At 42.7% G+C, this 14,816-nt stretch overlaps 1 protein-coding gene across 1 annotated transcript in view; it reads right to left on the bottom strand.

Moving 5' to 3' along the window:
- Nucleotides 1–778: 778 nt before the first annotated feature.
- Nucleotides 779–14,816, bottom strand: part of prcp (prolylcarboxypeptidase (angiotensinase C)) — a 39,954-nt gene continuing 25,916 nt past the window's right edge. Inside the window, exons 8-9 of the mRNA XM_029716065.1 lie at nucleotides 8,732–8,919; nucleotides 779–2,532 (exon numbers count right to left, since the gene is read on the bottom strand). Of these exons, the coding sequence (XP_029571925.1) occupies nucleotides 2,319–2,532; nucleotides 8,732–8,919 (402 nt within the window). The 3' untranslated portion in view covers nucleotides 779–2,318. The remainder of the gene's footprint in view (nucleotides 2,533–8,731; nucleotides 8,920–14,816) is intronic.

Raw genomic sequence — 14,816 nt, 5'->3', positions numbered from 1 at the left:
AGCGTGACGGGGAACGCTCAGTGTGACGGGGAACGACGGGGTACGCTCAGTGTGACGGGGAACGACGGGGAACGCTCAGCGTGACGGGGAACGCTCAGCGTGACGGGGAACGCTCAGTGTGACGGGGAACGCTCAGTGTGATGGGGAACGCTCAGTGTGACGGGGAACACTCAGTGTGACGGGGAACGACGGGGAACGCTCAGTGTGACGGGGAACGCTCAGTGTGACGGGGAACGCTCAGTGTGACGGGGAACGACGGGGAACGCTAAGTGTGACGGGGAATGCTCAGTGTGATGGGGCACGCTCAGTATGACGGTGAACGCTCAGCGTGACGGGGAACGCTCAGCGTGACGGGGAACGCTCAGTGTGACGGGGAACGACGGGGAACGCTCAGTGTGACGGGGAACGACGGGGAACGCTCAGCGTGGCGGGGAACGCTCAGCGTGACGGGGAACGCTCAGTGTGACGGGGAACGCTCAGTGTGATGGAGAACGCTCAGAGTGACGGGGAACACTCAGTGTGACGGGGAACGACGGGGAACGCTCAGCGTGACGGGGAACGACGGGGAACGCTCAGCGTGACGGGGAACGACGGGGAACGCTCAGTGTGACGGGGAACGCTCAGTGTGACGGGGAACGCTCAGCGTGATGGGGAACGCTCAGTGTGACAGGATGAATATACAGATTATAGAAGTAGCCCTCTGATGTTTCAGCATGTCTACATATGAATAATTGTTACGCCAATGACTCGTCCATCAAATATCCATATCTTTCGAATGTTCAATGTAGAATACACATGATTTATTTAGCAAGTATTCCGTTTGTGAGTTTAGAGTTGCCAAGATAGACAGAAACAGCATCAAAGTAAAATTGCTTTTAATCTGGGCACAACACATGGCAATAGCAGTAAGACATTAAAGGGATATTGCTTAACAGCCATAGCCATTAAAGTCAATGAATCATGGTAACACTACATGGAGAGACACTGCTGGGTCCAGCCCTTCTGCTGCCGTTGTTGTTAAATATGGGTCAATTCCTGGACCAAATACAACTCATGCCGTAGTATAAAAACTGTAAACTACAAGTGAATGTTATCAATTGTTTGAAAAAACCCTTTAGAATCACTGACTAATGCTAATTCTAGTTTAACAGAAATTGTCAATTACAAAGAATTGTAAACACTTAACGAGAGTTGTTAAATAAATATTTTCTGTACTAATTATCCAATAAACACAATTGTTGTTCTGATATACAGTTTGTGTAAGCTATCAAACTTCAATTAAACACAATTCATAAATACTGTAACTGAATCTGGTGTTATGTGAAAATGTCTTTAATTTTCAAATTAAAGAAAATATTTATTTCGTTTTTAAATTTGATATTCTAGCCCTTTCTGACACTCGTAAAAAAGAAAAAGAAAAGACTTTGTCACGAAACAGAAAACACTGTAACCAATCATTGAAATCAATACACCAACATTGAAATAGCTACTTAACTAAACCTGATTATTGGTGCAAGTAGTTCTTCCTTAAACTCATCACATCTGAAAACAATATTCCACTGAAAATACATCAGTACATTCTGGTGGTAGAGTATTATATGGCATCCTATTCCCTACATAGTGAACTCCTTTTAAAAAGAGGGTCCATAGGGGCCTCTGGTCAAAAGTAGTGCACTATATAGGGAATAGGGTAACTTTTGGGATGCAAACATTGACTTAGTTTCAACGTCCACACTAGCATATCACTTAGAATACACGTTCAATTCATTGCTCCCTTTTTAGTAGTATGCTAGAGAGGGCATTGCAACAAAGCCACATGTTATATGCTATGGTATTTTAGCTTCAGGTAGTTTGAGAGGCTGGGGCTACATCTAGTGCCCTACTTCTGACCAGAGTCCTAGGGGTCCTGGATAAAAGTAGTGCACTATATAGGGAATAGGGTGAAATTTCAGGCCGACCCTGGGTGTTTAAGTTCAGAGTGATTTAGTCTGGCAGTTTTAGTTCTGTTTGATTTAGCAATTATAGTTCAGAGTGATTTAACCTCGGAGTTGTAATCCAGAGTGATTTAGCTTGATAGTTGTAGTTCAAAGTGACTTAGCATGAGAGTTGTAGTTCAGAGTGATTTAACCTGGGAGTTGTAGTTCAGAGTGACTTAGCATGAGAGTTGTAGTTCAGAGTGATTTCGCTTGGTAGTTGCAATTCAGAGTGATTTAGCCTGGTAGTTGTAGTTCAGAGTGATTTAGTTGTAGTTCAGAGTGATTTAGCCTGGTAGTTGTAGTTCAGAGTGATTTTGCCTGGCAGTTGTAGTTCAGAGTGATTTAACCTGGTATTTGTAGTTTCCTGGCCTGTGTGATCCACAGTTTGAAGTATTTCACCTCCAGGACGCGGGCTGAGAGAACGGTGTGAGGGTCATACTCGTTGTTGTAGCGTAGGTCCAGGTGGTGAGCTCCGTCAGGTATCACTATGGCAACCACCGAGTCCGAGATGTTTCGGGTCACCCCGCCACTTGACCACGGGTCCAGTCCTCCGTTACTGTAAGAGTTTAGAGGAGAGGGATCAATCAATCACATTTATTTATATGACCCTTTTTTAAGGAAGGGGGATCAAACGGTGAAGCAGAGAAAGTTAACATGGAATAACATCAAATGGCTTAACCTCTATTTAAGCAATAAGGCACAAGAGGCAGAGCTGTATCATTAATACAGTCACAGGTAAGAGGCAGTGCTGCATCATGAATACAGTCACAGATAAGAGGCAGTGCTGTATCATTAATACAGTCACAGGTAAGAGGCAGTGCTGCATCATGAATACAGTCACAGGTAAGAGGCAGTGCTGTATCATTAATACAGTCACAGGTAAGAGGCAGTGCTGCATCATGAATACAGTCACAGATAAGAGGCAGTGCTGTATCATTAATACAGTCACAGGTAAGAGGCAGTGCTGTATCATTAATACAGTCACAGGTAAGAGGCAGTGCTGTATCATTAATACAGTCACAGATAAGAGGCAGTGCTGTATCATTAATACAGTCACAGGTAAGAGGCAGTGCTGCATCATTAATACAGTCACAGGTAAGAGGCAGTGCTGTATCATGAATACAGTCACAGATAAGAGGCAGTGCTGTATCATTAATACAGTCACAGGTAAGAGGCAGTGCTGTATCATGAATACAGTCACAGGTAAGAGGCAGTGCTGTATCATTAATACAGTCACAGGTAAGAGGCAGTGCTGCATCATTAATACAGTCACAGGTAAGAGGCAGTGCTGTATCATGAATACAGTCACAGATAAGAGGCAGTGCTGTATCATTAATACAGTCACAGGTAAGAGGCAGTGCTGCATCATTAATACAGTCACAGGTAAGAGGCAGTGCTGTATCATGAATACAGTCACAGATAAGAGGCAGTGCTGTATCATTAATACAGTCACAGGTAAGAGGCAGTGCTGTATCATGAATACAGTCACAGGTAAGAGGCAGTGCTGCATCATTAATACAGTCACAGGTAAGAGGCAGTGCTGTATCATGAATACAGTCACAGGTAAGAGGCAGTGCTGTATCATTAATACAGTCACAGGTAAGAGGCAGTGCTGTATCATGAATACAGTCACAGGTAAGAGGCAGTGCTGTATCATTAATACAGTCACAGGTAAGAGGCAGTGCTGTATCATGAATACAGTCACAGGTAAGAGGCAGTGCTGTATCATGAATACAGTCACAGGTAAGAGGCAGTGCTGTATCATTAATACAGTCACAGGTAAGAGGCAGTGCTGTATCATGAATACAGTCACAGGTAAGAGGCAGTGCTGTATCGTGAATACAGTCACAGGTAAGAGGCAGTGATGCATCGTGAATACAGTCACAGATAAGAGGCAGTGCTGTATCATTAATACAGTCACAGGTAAGAGGCAGTGCTGTATCGTGAATACAGTCACAGGTAAGAGGCAGTGCTGTATCGTGAATACAGTCACAGGTAAGAGGCAGTGCTGTATCATGAATACAGTCACAGGTAAGAGGCAGTGCTGTATCATGAATACAGTCACAGGTAAGAGGCAGTGCTGTATCATGAATACAGTCACAGGAAAATGCCGTTCTTCGGCCCGACGTGATAGCCTTAAACGTTCGGCCCGACGTGTGCCTAAAACTGTTGCCAACATATTAAAATAACAATAAATTACATATTTTAATTTAAAAGTTATTTTGATAAGTAAATTCATACAATGTAATTCTTCCACCAGAAGATATAGTCCGGACAAAACACTGGTTGTTAGTTATTTTGGTCATGTTGCTACAGACGCCAGCCAGTCGTTCATTATGTTAAAATAGTTGCTATGCAAAAGGCCTGGTCGTCCGTTCTAAACAAAATGGTCGCTATTCAGGCTGGATAAGGTTCTAGTCACCTGCTAGCTAGCTCAGCTAACTCAGCTAGCTCAGCTAACTCAGCTAGTTCAGCTAACTCAGCTAACTCAGCTAGTTCAGCTAACTCAGCTAACTCAGCTAGTTCAGCTAACTCAGCTAACTCAGCTAGTTCAGCTAACTCAGCTAACTCAGCTAGCTCAGCTAACTCAGTCACGTCAAACATTGAACCTGGAATTACAGGACACTAGTGCATTTTCCTTTCTTTGAGCCTTTTTTTTCTATTGCATTTACTTGGATATGTCCGCGATAATGACGATGATGTGTGATTTCGACTGGCTCGGAAAAAGTTGTCGTGTCTGGGGAACCTTTCATTCTATGTATGGCACGGATATCGAAATTCAAAAGTTAAACATTGTTTCCGAGGTCAGACAGGCAGACAGCGAGGCTTATATTAACCCCCGCTGTACCAGACTAAATGCGAGGCTTAAATTAACTCCCGCTGTACCAGACTAAATGCGAGGCTTAAATTAACTCCCGCTGTACCAGACTAAATGATAGGCTTAAATTAACTCCCGCTGTACCAGACTAAATGATAGGCTTAAATTAACTCCCGCTGTACCAGACTAAATGATAGGCTTAAATTAACTCCCGCTGTACCAGACTAAATGATAGGCTTAAATTAACTCCCGCTGTACCAGACTAAATGATAGGCTTAAATTAACTCCCGCTGTACCAGACTAAATGATAGGCTTATATTAACCCCCGCTGTACCAGACTAAATGATAGACTGGAAGCCTGGGGAAATAATGTGTGAGTTGAGATAAATACAAGAGATAGTAAAAACCACAGACAGCAACATACTGTAGATGCGGTAAATCAAACTCAACCAAAACAATGGAATTGCCATGGAAACGCATGGGGGGGAGGTACTGTGGAGGAATGATACCGAATCCCCCCAGCCAAATTAGCCTATAATTAGAATATTGTGTATATGTATATTTCACATTATGTTGAGGTAAAAATCAGAGTATAATGTTTGTATGGATGTCAACCCCAACACATTTATGTCATCGTCACCAATCAACTGCATTACAGTTAAAAAAACGACTTTGACTACCACCACTGATTTCTGTATGCTAGCTATGCTAACCAGCTTACACGAATGGGAGATAGCATTTAGCAGCCACTTCTACTGTATATAGTATCGCTATTGTTATTATACTGCTGCTCTTTAATTACTTATTACTTTCATCTCTTATTCTTATCCGTATTTGTTTTTAAACTGCATTGTTGGTTAGGGGCTCGTAAGTAAACATTTCACTGTAAGCTCTACACCTGTTGTATTCGGTGCATGTGACTAATAAAGTTTGATTTGATTCGAAACATGAAAAGGGATGTTATGCAGCAAATACAGTTGAAGTCGGAAGTTTACATACACCTTAGCCAAATACATTTAAACTCAGTTTCACAATTCCTGACATTTAATCCTAGTAAAAATTCCCTGTCTTAGATCAGTTAGGATCACCACTTTATTTTAAGAATGTGAAATGTCAGAATAATAGTAGAGAGAATGATTTATTTCAGCTTTTATTTCTTTCATCACATTCCCAGTGGGTCAGAAGTTTACATACACTCAATTAGTATTTGGTAGCATTGCCTTTAAATTGTTTAACTTGGGTCAAACGTTTCGTGTAGCCTTCCACAAGCTTCCCACAATAAGTTGGGTGAATTTTGGTCCATTCCTTATGACATAGCTGGTGTAACTGAGTCAGGTTTGTCGGCCTCCTTGCTCGCACACACTTTTTCAGTTCTGTCCACAAATTTTCTATGGGATTGAGGTCAGGGCTTTGTGATGGCCACTCCAATACCATGACTTTGTTGTCCTTAAGCCATTTTGCTACAACTTAGGAAGTATGCTTGGGGTCATTGTTCATTTTGAAGACCCATTTGCGACCAAGCTTTAACTTCCTGACTGATGTCTTGAGATGTTGCTTCAATATATCCACATAATTGTCCCCTCTCATGATGCCATCTATTTTGTGAAGTGCACCAGTCCCTCCTGCAGCAAAGCACCCCCACAACATGATGCTGCCACCCCCGTGCTTCACGGTAGGGATGGTGTTCGTCGGCTTGCAAGCCTCCCCCTTTTTCCTCCAAACATAGCGATGGTCATTACGGCCAAACAGTTCTATTTTTGTTTCATCAGACCAGAGGACATTTCTCCAAAAAGGGCGATTTTTGTCCCCATGTGCAGTTGCAAACCGTAGTCTGGCTTTTTTATGGCGGTTTTGGAGCAGTGGCTTCTTCCTTGCTGACGGGCCTTTCAGGTTATGTCGATATAGGACTCGTTTCACTGTGGATATAGATACTTTTGTACCTGTTTCCTCCAGCATCTTTACAAGGTTCTTTGCTGTTGTTCTGAGATTGATTTGCACTTTTCGCACCAAAGTATGTTCATCTCCAGGAGACAGAACGCATCTCCTTCCTGAGCGGTATGACGGCTGTTTGGTCCCATCGTGTTTATACTTGCATACTATTGTTTGTACAGATGAACGTGGTACTTTCAGGCATTTGGAAATTGCTCCCAAGGATGAACCAGACTTGTGGAGGTCTACAATTAATTTTTTCTGATATCGTGGCTGATTTCTTTTGATTTTCCTATGATGTCAAGCAAAGAGGCACTGAGTTTGAAGGTAGGTCTTGAAATACATCCACAGGTACACCTCCAATTGACTCAAATGATGTCAATTAGCCTATCAGAAGCTTCTAAAGCCATGACATCATTTTCTGGAATATTCCAAGCTGTTTAATTAAAGGCACAGTCAACTTAGTGTATGTAAACTTCTGACCCACTGGAATTGTGATACAGTGAATTATAAGTGAAATAATCTGCCTGTAAACAATTGTTGGAAAAATGACTTGTGTCATGCACAAAGTAGATGTCCTAACCGACTTGCCAAAACTATAGTTTGTTAACAAGAAATTTGTGGAGTGGTTGAAAAACAAGTTTTAATGACTCCAACCTAAGTGTATGTAAACTTCCGACTTCAACTGTATATCCAAATCGGACTTAAGTAACCATATTGTGGGCCTGTTACAATACGCAAATCATGTAGCATTTGACGAATATCCACTTTGTTAGATCAGATTTGTTGAATGTGAGCCAATCTGGTCAATGGAACGTCTGGGTCAATGGAACGTCTGGGTCAACGGAACGTCTGGGTCAACGGAACGTCTCGGAACGTCTGGTCAACGGAACGTCTGGGTCAATGGAACGTCGCGTTCCACTGACTCCTTTATCACATCTATGACCATGATATTCTTATGGAGGCGCAGTGATCATTTTCAGATGGAAACTGTCTGCAGGCATAGTGTGCCTGTAACGGCCAAAACAGCACGGCTTGGAATGCTGCTTGTCCAATCAGCATCCTGGATCCAGAGAACAGCAGTGTATTATTTAAGATGGCTGAAGCTCTATTGGGTAACAGTGTATTATTTAAGATGGCTGAAGCTCTATTGGGTAACAGTGTATTATTTAAGATGGCTGAAGCTCTATTGGGTAACAGTGGTATTATTTAAGATGGCTGAACCTCTATTGGGTAACAGTGGTATTATTTAAGATGGCTGAAGCTCTATTGGGTAACAGTGGTATTATTTAAGATGGCTGAAGCTCTATTGGGTAACAGTGGTATTATTTAAGATGGCTGAACCTCGGGGTAACAGTGTATTATTTAAGATGGCTGAACCTCTATTGGGTAACAGTGGTATTATTTAAGATGGCTGAAGCTCTGGGTAACAGTGGTATTATTTAAGATGGCTGAACCTCTATTGGGTAACAGTGGTATTATTTAAGATGGCTGAAGCTCTGGGTAACAGTGGTATTATTTAAGATGGCTGAAGCTCTATTGGGTAACAGTGTATTATTTAAGATGGCTGAAGCTCTATTGGGTAACAGTGTATTATTTAAGATGGCTGAAGCTCTATTGGGTAACAGTGTATTATTTAAGATGGCTGAAGCTCGGGGTAACAGTGGTATTATTTAAGATGGCTGAACCTCTATTGGGTAACAGTGTATTATTTAAGATGGCTGAAGCTCTATTGGGTAACAGTGTATTATTTAAGATGGCTGAACCTCGGGGTAACAGTGTATTATTTAAGATGGCTGAACCTCTATTGGGTAACAGTGTATTATTTAAGCATTAAGACATGAGAACCTGTTAATTATCGTAAATAACACATGGCGAGGGCTGTACTTAGGCATGGTCCAAGTTAGATTGACGTGTCCGGGAACAATTCCAGTCGCAATCTCTAGTTACATGGTCAAAGGTAAATCTTCTGTTCCTCACTCAGTAAAATCAGCAGCTGTTAGTTTACCTGAAGATGATGTTACTGTGAGAAGCGATGTCCAGTCCTCCGTAGACGGTGTCTGCCCAGTCAGCCCGTGGACGCACCCCGAACAGGGAGTGACACTCATCTGAGAAGGCCTGGAAGTTCCAGTCCTGGGGCTCAAACATGTCCTGTATCCCGTCAGTGCAGAGTGGCATCACCATCTCTGTACACGCCTGGGGGAGGGAGAGGGGGAAAGGAGTACTTAAGGACTGAAACCAAGACGACCTACTGCTCTTCAGACATCGAAACATTTTACTGTAGAGGCTAACAGGGTCCCCACAAATAAAGAGGACCAGACTAGAGAGTCCATATAGAGGCCCAGACTAATAGGGTCCATATAGAGGACCAGACTAACTGGGTCCATATAGAGGACCAGACTAGAGGGTCCTCACAAATACATTCCTTGATCTGGAAGACCCTGAAGAGAAATATGCATCTGAAATGGAACTACTATTCTCTATTCCAGGGGTAGGGTACTACTATTCTCTATTCCAGAGGTAGGGAACTACTATTCTCTATTCCAGAGGTAGGGAACTACTATTCTCTATTCCAGAGGCTATTCTCTATTCCAGGGGTAGGGAACTAATATTCTCTATTCCAGAGGTAGGGAACTACTATTCTCTATTCCAGAGGTAGGGAACTACTATTCTCTATTCCAGAGGTAGGGAACTACTATTCTCTATTCCAGAGGCTATTCTCTATTCCAGAGGTAGGGAACTACTATTCTCTATTCCAGGGGTAGGGAACTACTATTCTCTATTCCAGATGTAGGGAACTACTATTCTCTATTCCAGGGGTAGGGAACTACTATTCTCTATTCCAGAGGTAGGGAACTACTATTCTCTATTCCAGGGGTAGGGAACTACTATTCTCTATTCCAGATGTAGGGAACTACTATTCTCTATTCCAGAGGTAGGGAACTACTATTCTCTATTCCAGAGGTAGGGAACTACTATTCTCTATTCCAGAGGTAGGGAACTACTATTCTCTATTCCAGAGGCTATTCTCTATTCCAGATGTAGGGAACTACTATTCTCTATTCCAGGGGTAGGGAACTACTATTCTCTATTCCAGATGTAGGGAACTACTATTCTCTATTCCAGAGGCTATTCTCTATTCCAGAGGTAGGGAACTACTATTCTCTATTCCAGGGGTAGGGAACTACGATTCTCTATTCCAGGGGTAGGGAACTACTATTCTCTATTCCAGATGTAGGGAACTACTATTCTCTATTCCAGGGGTAGGGAACTACTATTCTCTATTCCAGAGGTAGGGAACTACTATTCTCTATTCCAGATGTAGGGAACTACTATTCTCTATTCCAGAGGCTATTCTCTATTCCAGGGGTAGGGAACTACTATTCTCTATTCCAGATGTAGGGAACTACTATTCTCTATTCCAGGGGTAGGGAACTACTATTCTCTATTCCAGAGGTAGGGAACTACTATTCTCTATTCCAGATGTAGGGAACTACTATTCTCTATTCCAGAGGTAGGGAACTACTATTCTCTATTCCAGATGTAGGGAACTACTATTCTCTATTCCAGAGGCTATTCTCTATTCCAGGGGTAGGGAACTACTATTCTCTATTCCAGATGTAGGGAACTACTATTCTCTATTCCACGGGTAGGGAACTACTATTCTCTATTCCAGAGGCTATTCTCTATTCCAGAGGTAGGGAACTACTATTCTCTATTCCAGTGGTAGGAACCTACTATTCTCTATTCCAGGGGTAGGGAACTACTATTCTCTATTCCAGGGGTAGGGAACTACTATTCTCTATTCCAGGGTTAGGGAACTACTATTCTCTATTCCAGAGGCTATTCTCTATTCCAGGGTTAGGGAACTACTATTCTCTATTCCAGAGGCTATTCTCTATTCCAGGGGTAGGGAACTAATATTCTCTATTCCAGGGGTAGATAACTAATATTCTCTATTCCAGGGTTAGGGAACTACATTCAGCCTCGGGACGAGTTTGGTTGGAGCAGATAGTCGGGGGACGGGGGGACATAAATATAATAATTTTGAACACTGTAAATTGACCACAACTAAGCCAAAAAATATATTGTACGGTTACATACACACAATAATGAGATTATTGTGGATAGTCAGATTAATATAATAGTTTGGTTTAAACGTTTACATGCTTTGCAAGAAGAACGACTTCCCTAATAATCCTGTTTCCATGGACACATCTGAGATCAGGCTACCTGATCCTGTTTCCATGGACACATCTGAAATCAGGCTACCTGATCCTGTTTCCATGGACACATCTGAAATCAGGCTACCTGATCCTGTTTACATGGACACATCTGAAATCAGGCTACCTGATCCTGTTTACATGGACACATCTGAAATCAGGCTACCTGATCCTGTTTACATGGACACATCTGAAATCAGGCTACCTGATCCTGTTTACATGGACACATCTGAAATCAGGCTACCTGATCCTGTTTCCATGGACACATCTGAAATCAGGCTACCTGATCCTGTTTCCATGGACACATCTGAAATCAGGCTACCTGATCCTGTTTCCATGGACACTGCCTGATGGGACTCTGATAAATGCAGAAAATAATCAATCAAAATCAACGTTCCACCACAACGACCATCTTATTTTTGGGAAGTATATTTTATTCTGAGTTTGGACAGTTTGTCACTTCACTCCTGCAAAAGAAGGAAGCTCCTGCTGCTCGTGTTAGCACATGGGCTGATGAAATACACCGCTGTAACTCTGATTAAATACACCGCTGTGACTCTGATTAAATACACCGCTGTGACTCTGATTAAATACACCGCTTTGACTCTGATTAAATACACCGCCGTGACTCTGATTAAATACACCGCTGTGACTCTGATTAAATACACCGCCGTGACTCTGATTAAATACGCCGCCGTGACCCTGATTAAATACACCGCTTTGACTCTGATTAAATTCACCGCTGTGACTCTGATTAAAAACACCGCTGTGACCCTGATTAAATACACCACTGTGACTCTGATTAAACACACCGCTGTAACCCTGATTAAATACACCGCTGTGACTCTGATTAAATACACCGCTGTGACTCTGATGATTAAATACACCGCTGTGACTCTGATGATTAAATACACCGCTGTGACTCTGATGATTAAATACACCGCTGTGACTCTGGTGATTAAATACACCGCCGTGACTCTGATTAAATACACCGCTGTGACTCTGATTAAATACACCGCTGTGACTCTGATTAAATACACCGCCGTGACTCTGATTAAATACACCGCCGTGACTCTGATGATTAAATACACCGCTGTGACCCTGATTAAATACACCGCTGTGACTCTGATTAAATACACCGCCGTGACTCTGATTAAAGACACCGCTGTGACCCTGATTAAATACACCGCCGTGACTCTGATGATTAAATACACCGCCGTGACTCTGATTAAATACACCGCCGTGACTCTGATGATTAAATACACCGCTGTGACTCTGATTAAATACACCGCTGTGACTCTGATTAAATACACCGCCGTGACTCTGATTAAATACACCGCTGTGACTCTGATTAAATACACCGCCGTAACCCTGATTAAATACACCGCCGTGACTCTGATGATTAAATACACCGCTGTGACCCTGATTAAATACACCGCCGTGACCCTGATTAAATACACCGCTGTGACCCTGATTAAATACACCGCTGTGACTCTGATTAAATACACCGCTGTAACTCTGATTAAATACACCGCTGTGACCCTGATTAAATACACCGCTGTGACCCTGATTAAATACACCGCTGTGACTCTGATTAAATACACCGCTGTGACCCTGATTAAATACACCGCTGTGACTCTGATTAAATACACCGCTGTAACTCTGATTAAATACACCGCTGTGACCCTGATTAAATACACCGCTGTGACCCTGATTAAATACACCGCTGTGACTCTGATTAAATACACCGCTGTGACCGTGATTAAATACATCGCTGTGACTCTGATGATTAAATACACCGCCGTGACTCTGATTAAATACACCGCCGTGACTCTGATGATTAAATACACCGCTGTGACTCTGATTAAATACACCGCTGTGATTCTGATTAAATACACCGCTGTGACTCTGATTAAATACACCGCTGTGACTCTGATTAAATACACCGCTGTGATTCTGATTAAATACACCGCTGTGACCCTGATTAAATACACCGCTGTGACTCTGATTAAATACACCGCTGTGACCGTGATTAAATACATCGCTGTGACTCTGATGATTAAATACACCGCCGTGACTCTGATTAAATACACCGCCGTGACTCTGATGATTAAATACACCGCTGTGACTCTGATTAAATACACCGCTGTGATTCTGATTAAATACACCGCTGTGACTCTGATTAAATACACCGCCGTGACTCTGATTAAATACACCGCCGTGACTCTGATTAAATACACCGCCGTGACCCTGATTAAATACACCGCCGTGACCCTGATTAAATACACCGCCGTGACCCTGATTAAATACACCGCCGTGACCCTGATTAAATACACCGCCGTGACTCTGATTAAATACACCGCCGTGACCCTGATTAAATACACCACTGTGACCCTGATTAAATACACCGCCGTGACTCTGATGATTAAATACACCGCCGTGACTCTGATTAAATACACCGCTGTGACCCTGATTAAATACACCGCTGTGACCCTGATTAAATACACCGCTGTGACCCTGATTAAATACACCGCTGTGACTCTGATTAAATACACCGCTGTAACTCTGATTAAATACACCGCTGTGACCCTGATTAAATACACCGCTGTGACTCTGATTAAATACACCGCTGTGACTGTGATTAAATACATCGCTGTGACTCTGATGATTAAATACACCGCTGTGACTCTGATTAAATACACCGCTGTGATTCTGATTAAATACACCGCTGTGACTCTGATTAAATACACCGCTGTGACTCTGATTAAATACACCGCCGTGACTCTGATTAAATACACCGCCGTGACTCTGATTAAATACACCGCCGTGACTCTGATTAAATACACCGCCGTGACCCTGATTAAATACACCGCCGTGACTCTGATGATTAAATACACCGCTGTGACCCTGATTAAATACACCGCTGTGACTCTGATTAAATACACCGCTGTGACTCTGATTAAATACACCGCTGTGACTCTGATTAAATACACCGCCGTGACTCTGATTAAATACACCGCCGTGACTCTGATTAAATACACCGCCGTGACTCTGATTAAATACACCGCCGTGACTCTGATTAAATACACCGCCGTGACCCTGATTAAATACACCGCTGTGACCCTGATTAAATACACCGCTGTGACCCTGATTAAATACACCGCCGTGACTCTGATGATTAAATACACCGCCGTGACTCTGATTAAATACACCGCTGTGAACCTGATTAAATACACCGCTGTAACTCTGATTAAACACACCGCTGTGACCCTGATTAAATACACCGCTGTGACTCTGATTAAATACACCGCTGTGACTCTGATTAAATACACCGCCGTGACTCTGATGATTAAATACACCGCTGTGACTCTGATTAAATACACCGCTGTGACTCTGATTAAAAACACCGCTGTGACCCTGATTAAATACACCACTGTGACTCTGATTAAACACACCGCTGTAACCCTGATTAAATACACCGCTGTGACTCTGATTAAATACACCGCTGTGACTCTGATGATTAAATACACCGCTGTGACTCTGATGATTAAATACACCGCTGTGACTCTGATGATTAAATACACCGCTGTGACTCTGGTGATTAAATACACCGCCGTGACTCTGATTAAATACACCGCCGTGACCCTGATTAAATACACCGCCGTGACTCTGATGATTAAATACACCGCCGTGACTATGATTAAATACACCGCCGTGACTCTGATGATTAAATACACCGCTGTGACTCTGATTAAATACACCGCTGTGACTCTGATTAAATACACCGCTGTGACTCTGATTAAATACACCGCTGTGACTCTGATTAAATACACCGCCGTGACTCTGATTAAATACACCGCTGTGACTCTG

The sequence above is a fragment of the Salmo trutta genome, chromosome 26 (assembly GCF_901001165.1).
Source record: "Salmo trutta chromosome 26, fSalTru1.1, whole genome shotgun sequence".
NCBI lineage: Eukaryota > Metazoa > Chordata > Actinopteri > Salmoniformes > Salmonidae > Salmo > Salmo trutta.
This window is presented reverse-complemented; position numbering and strand designations above follow the sequence as displayed.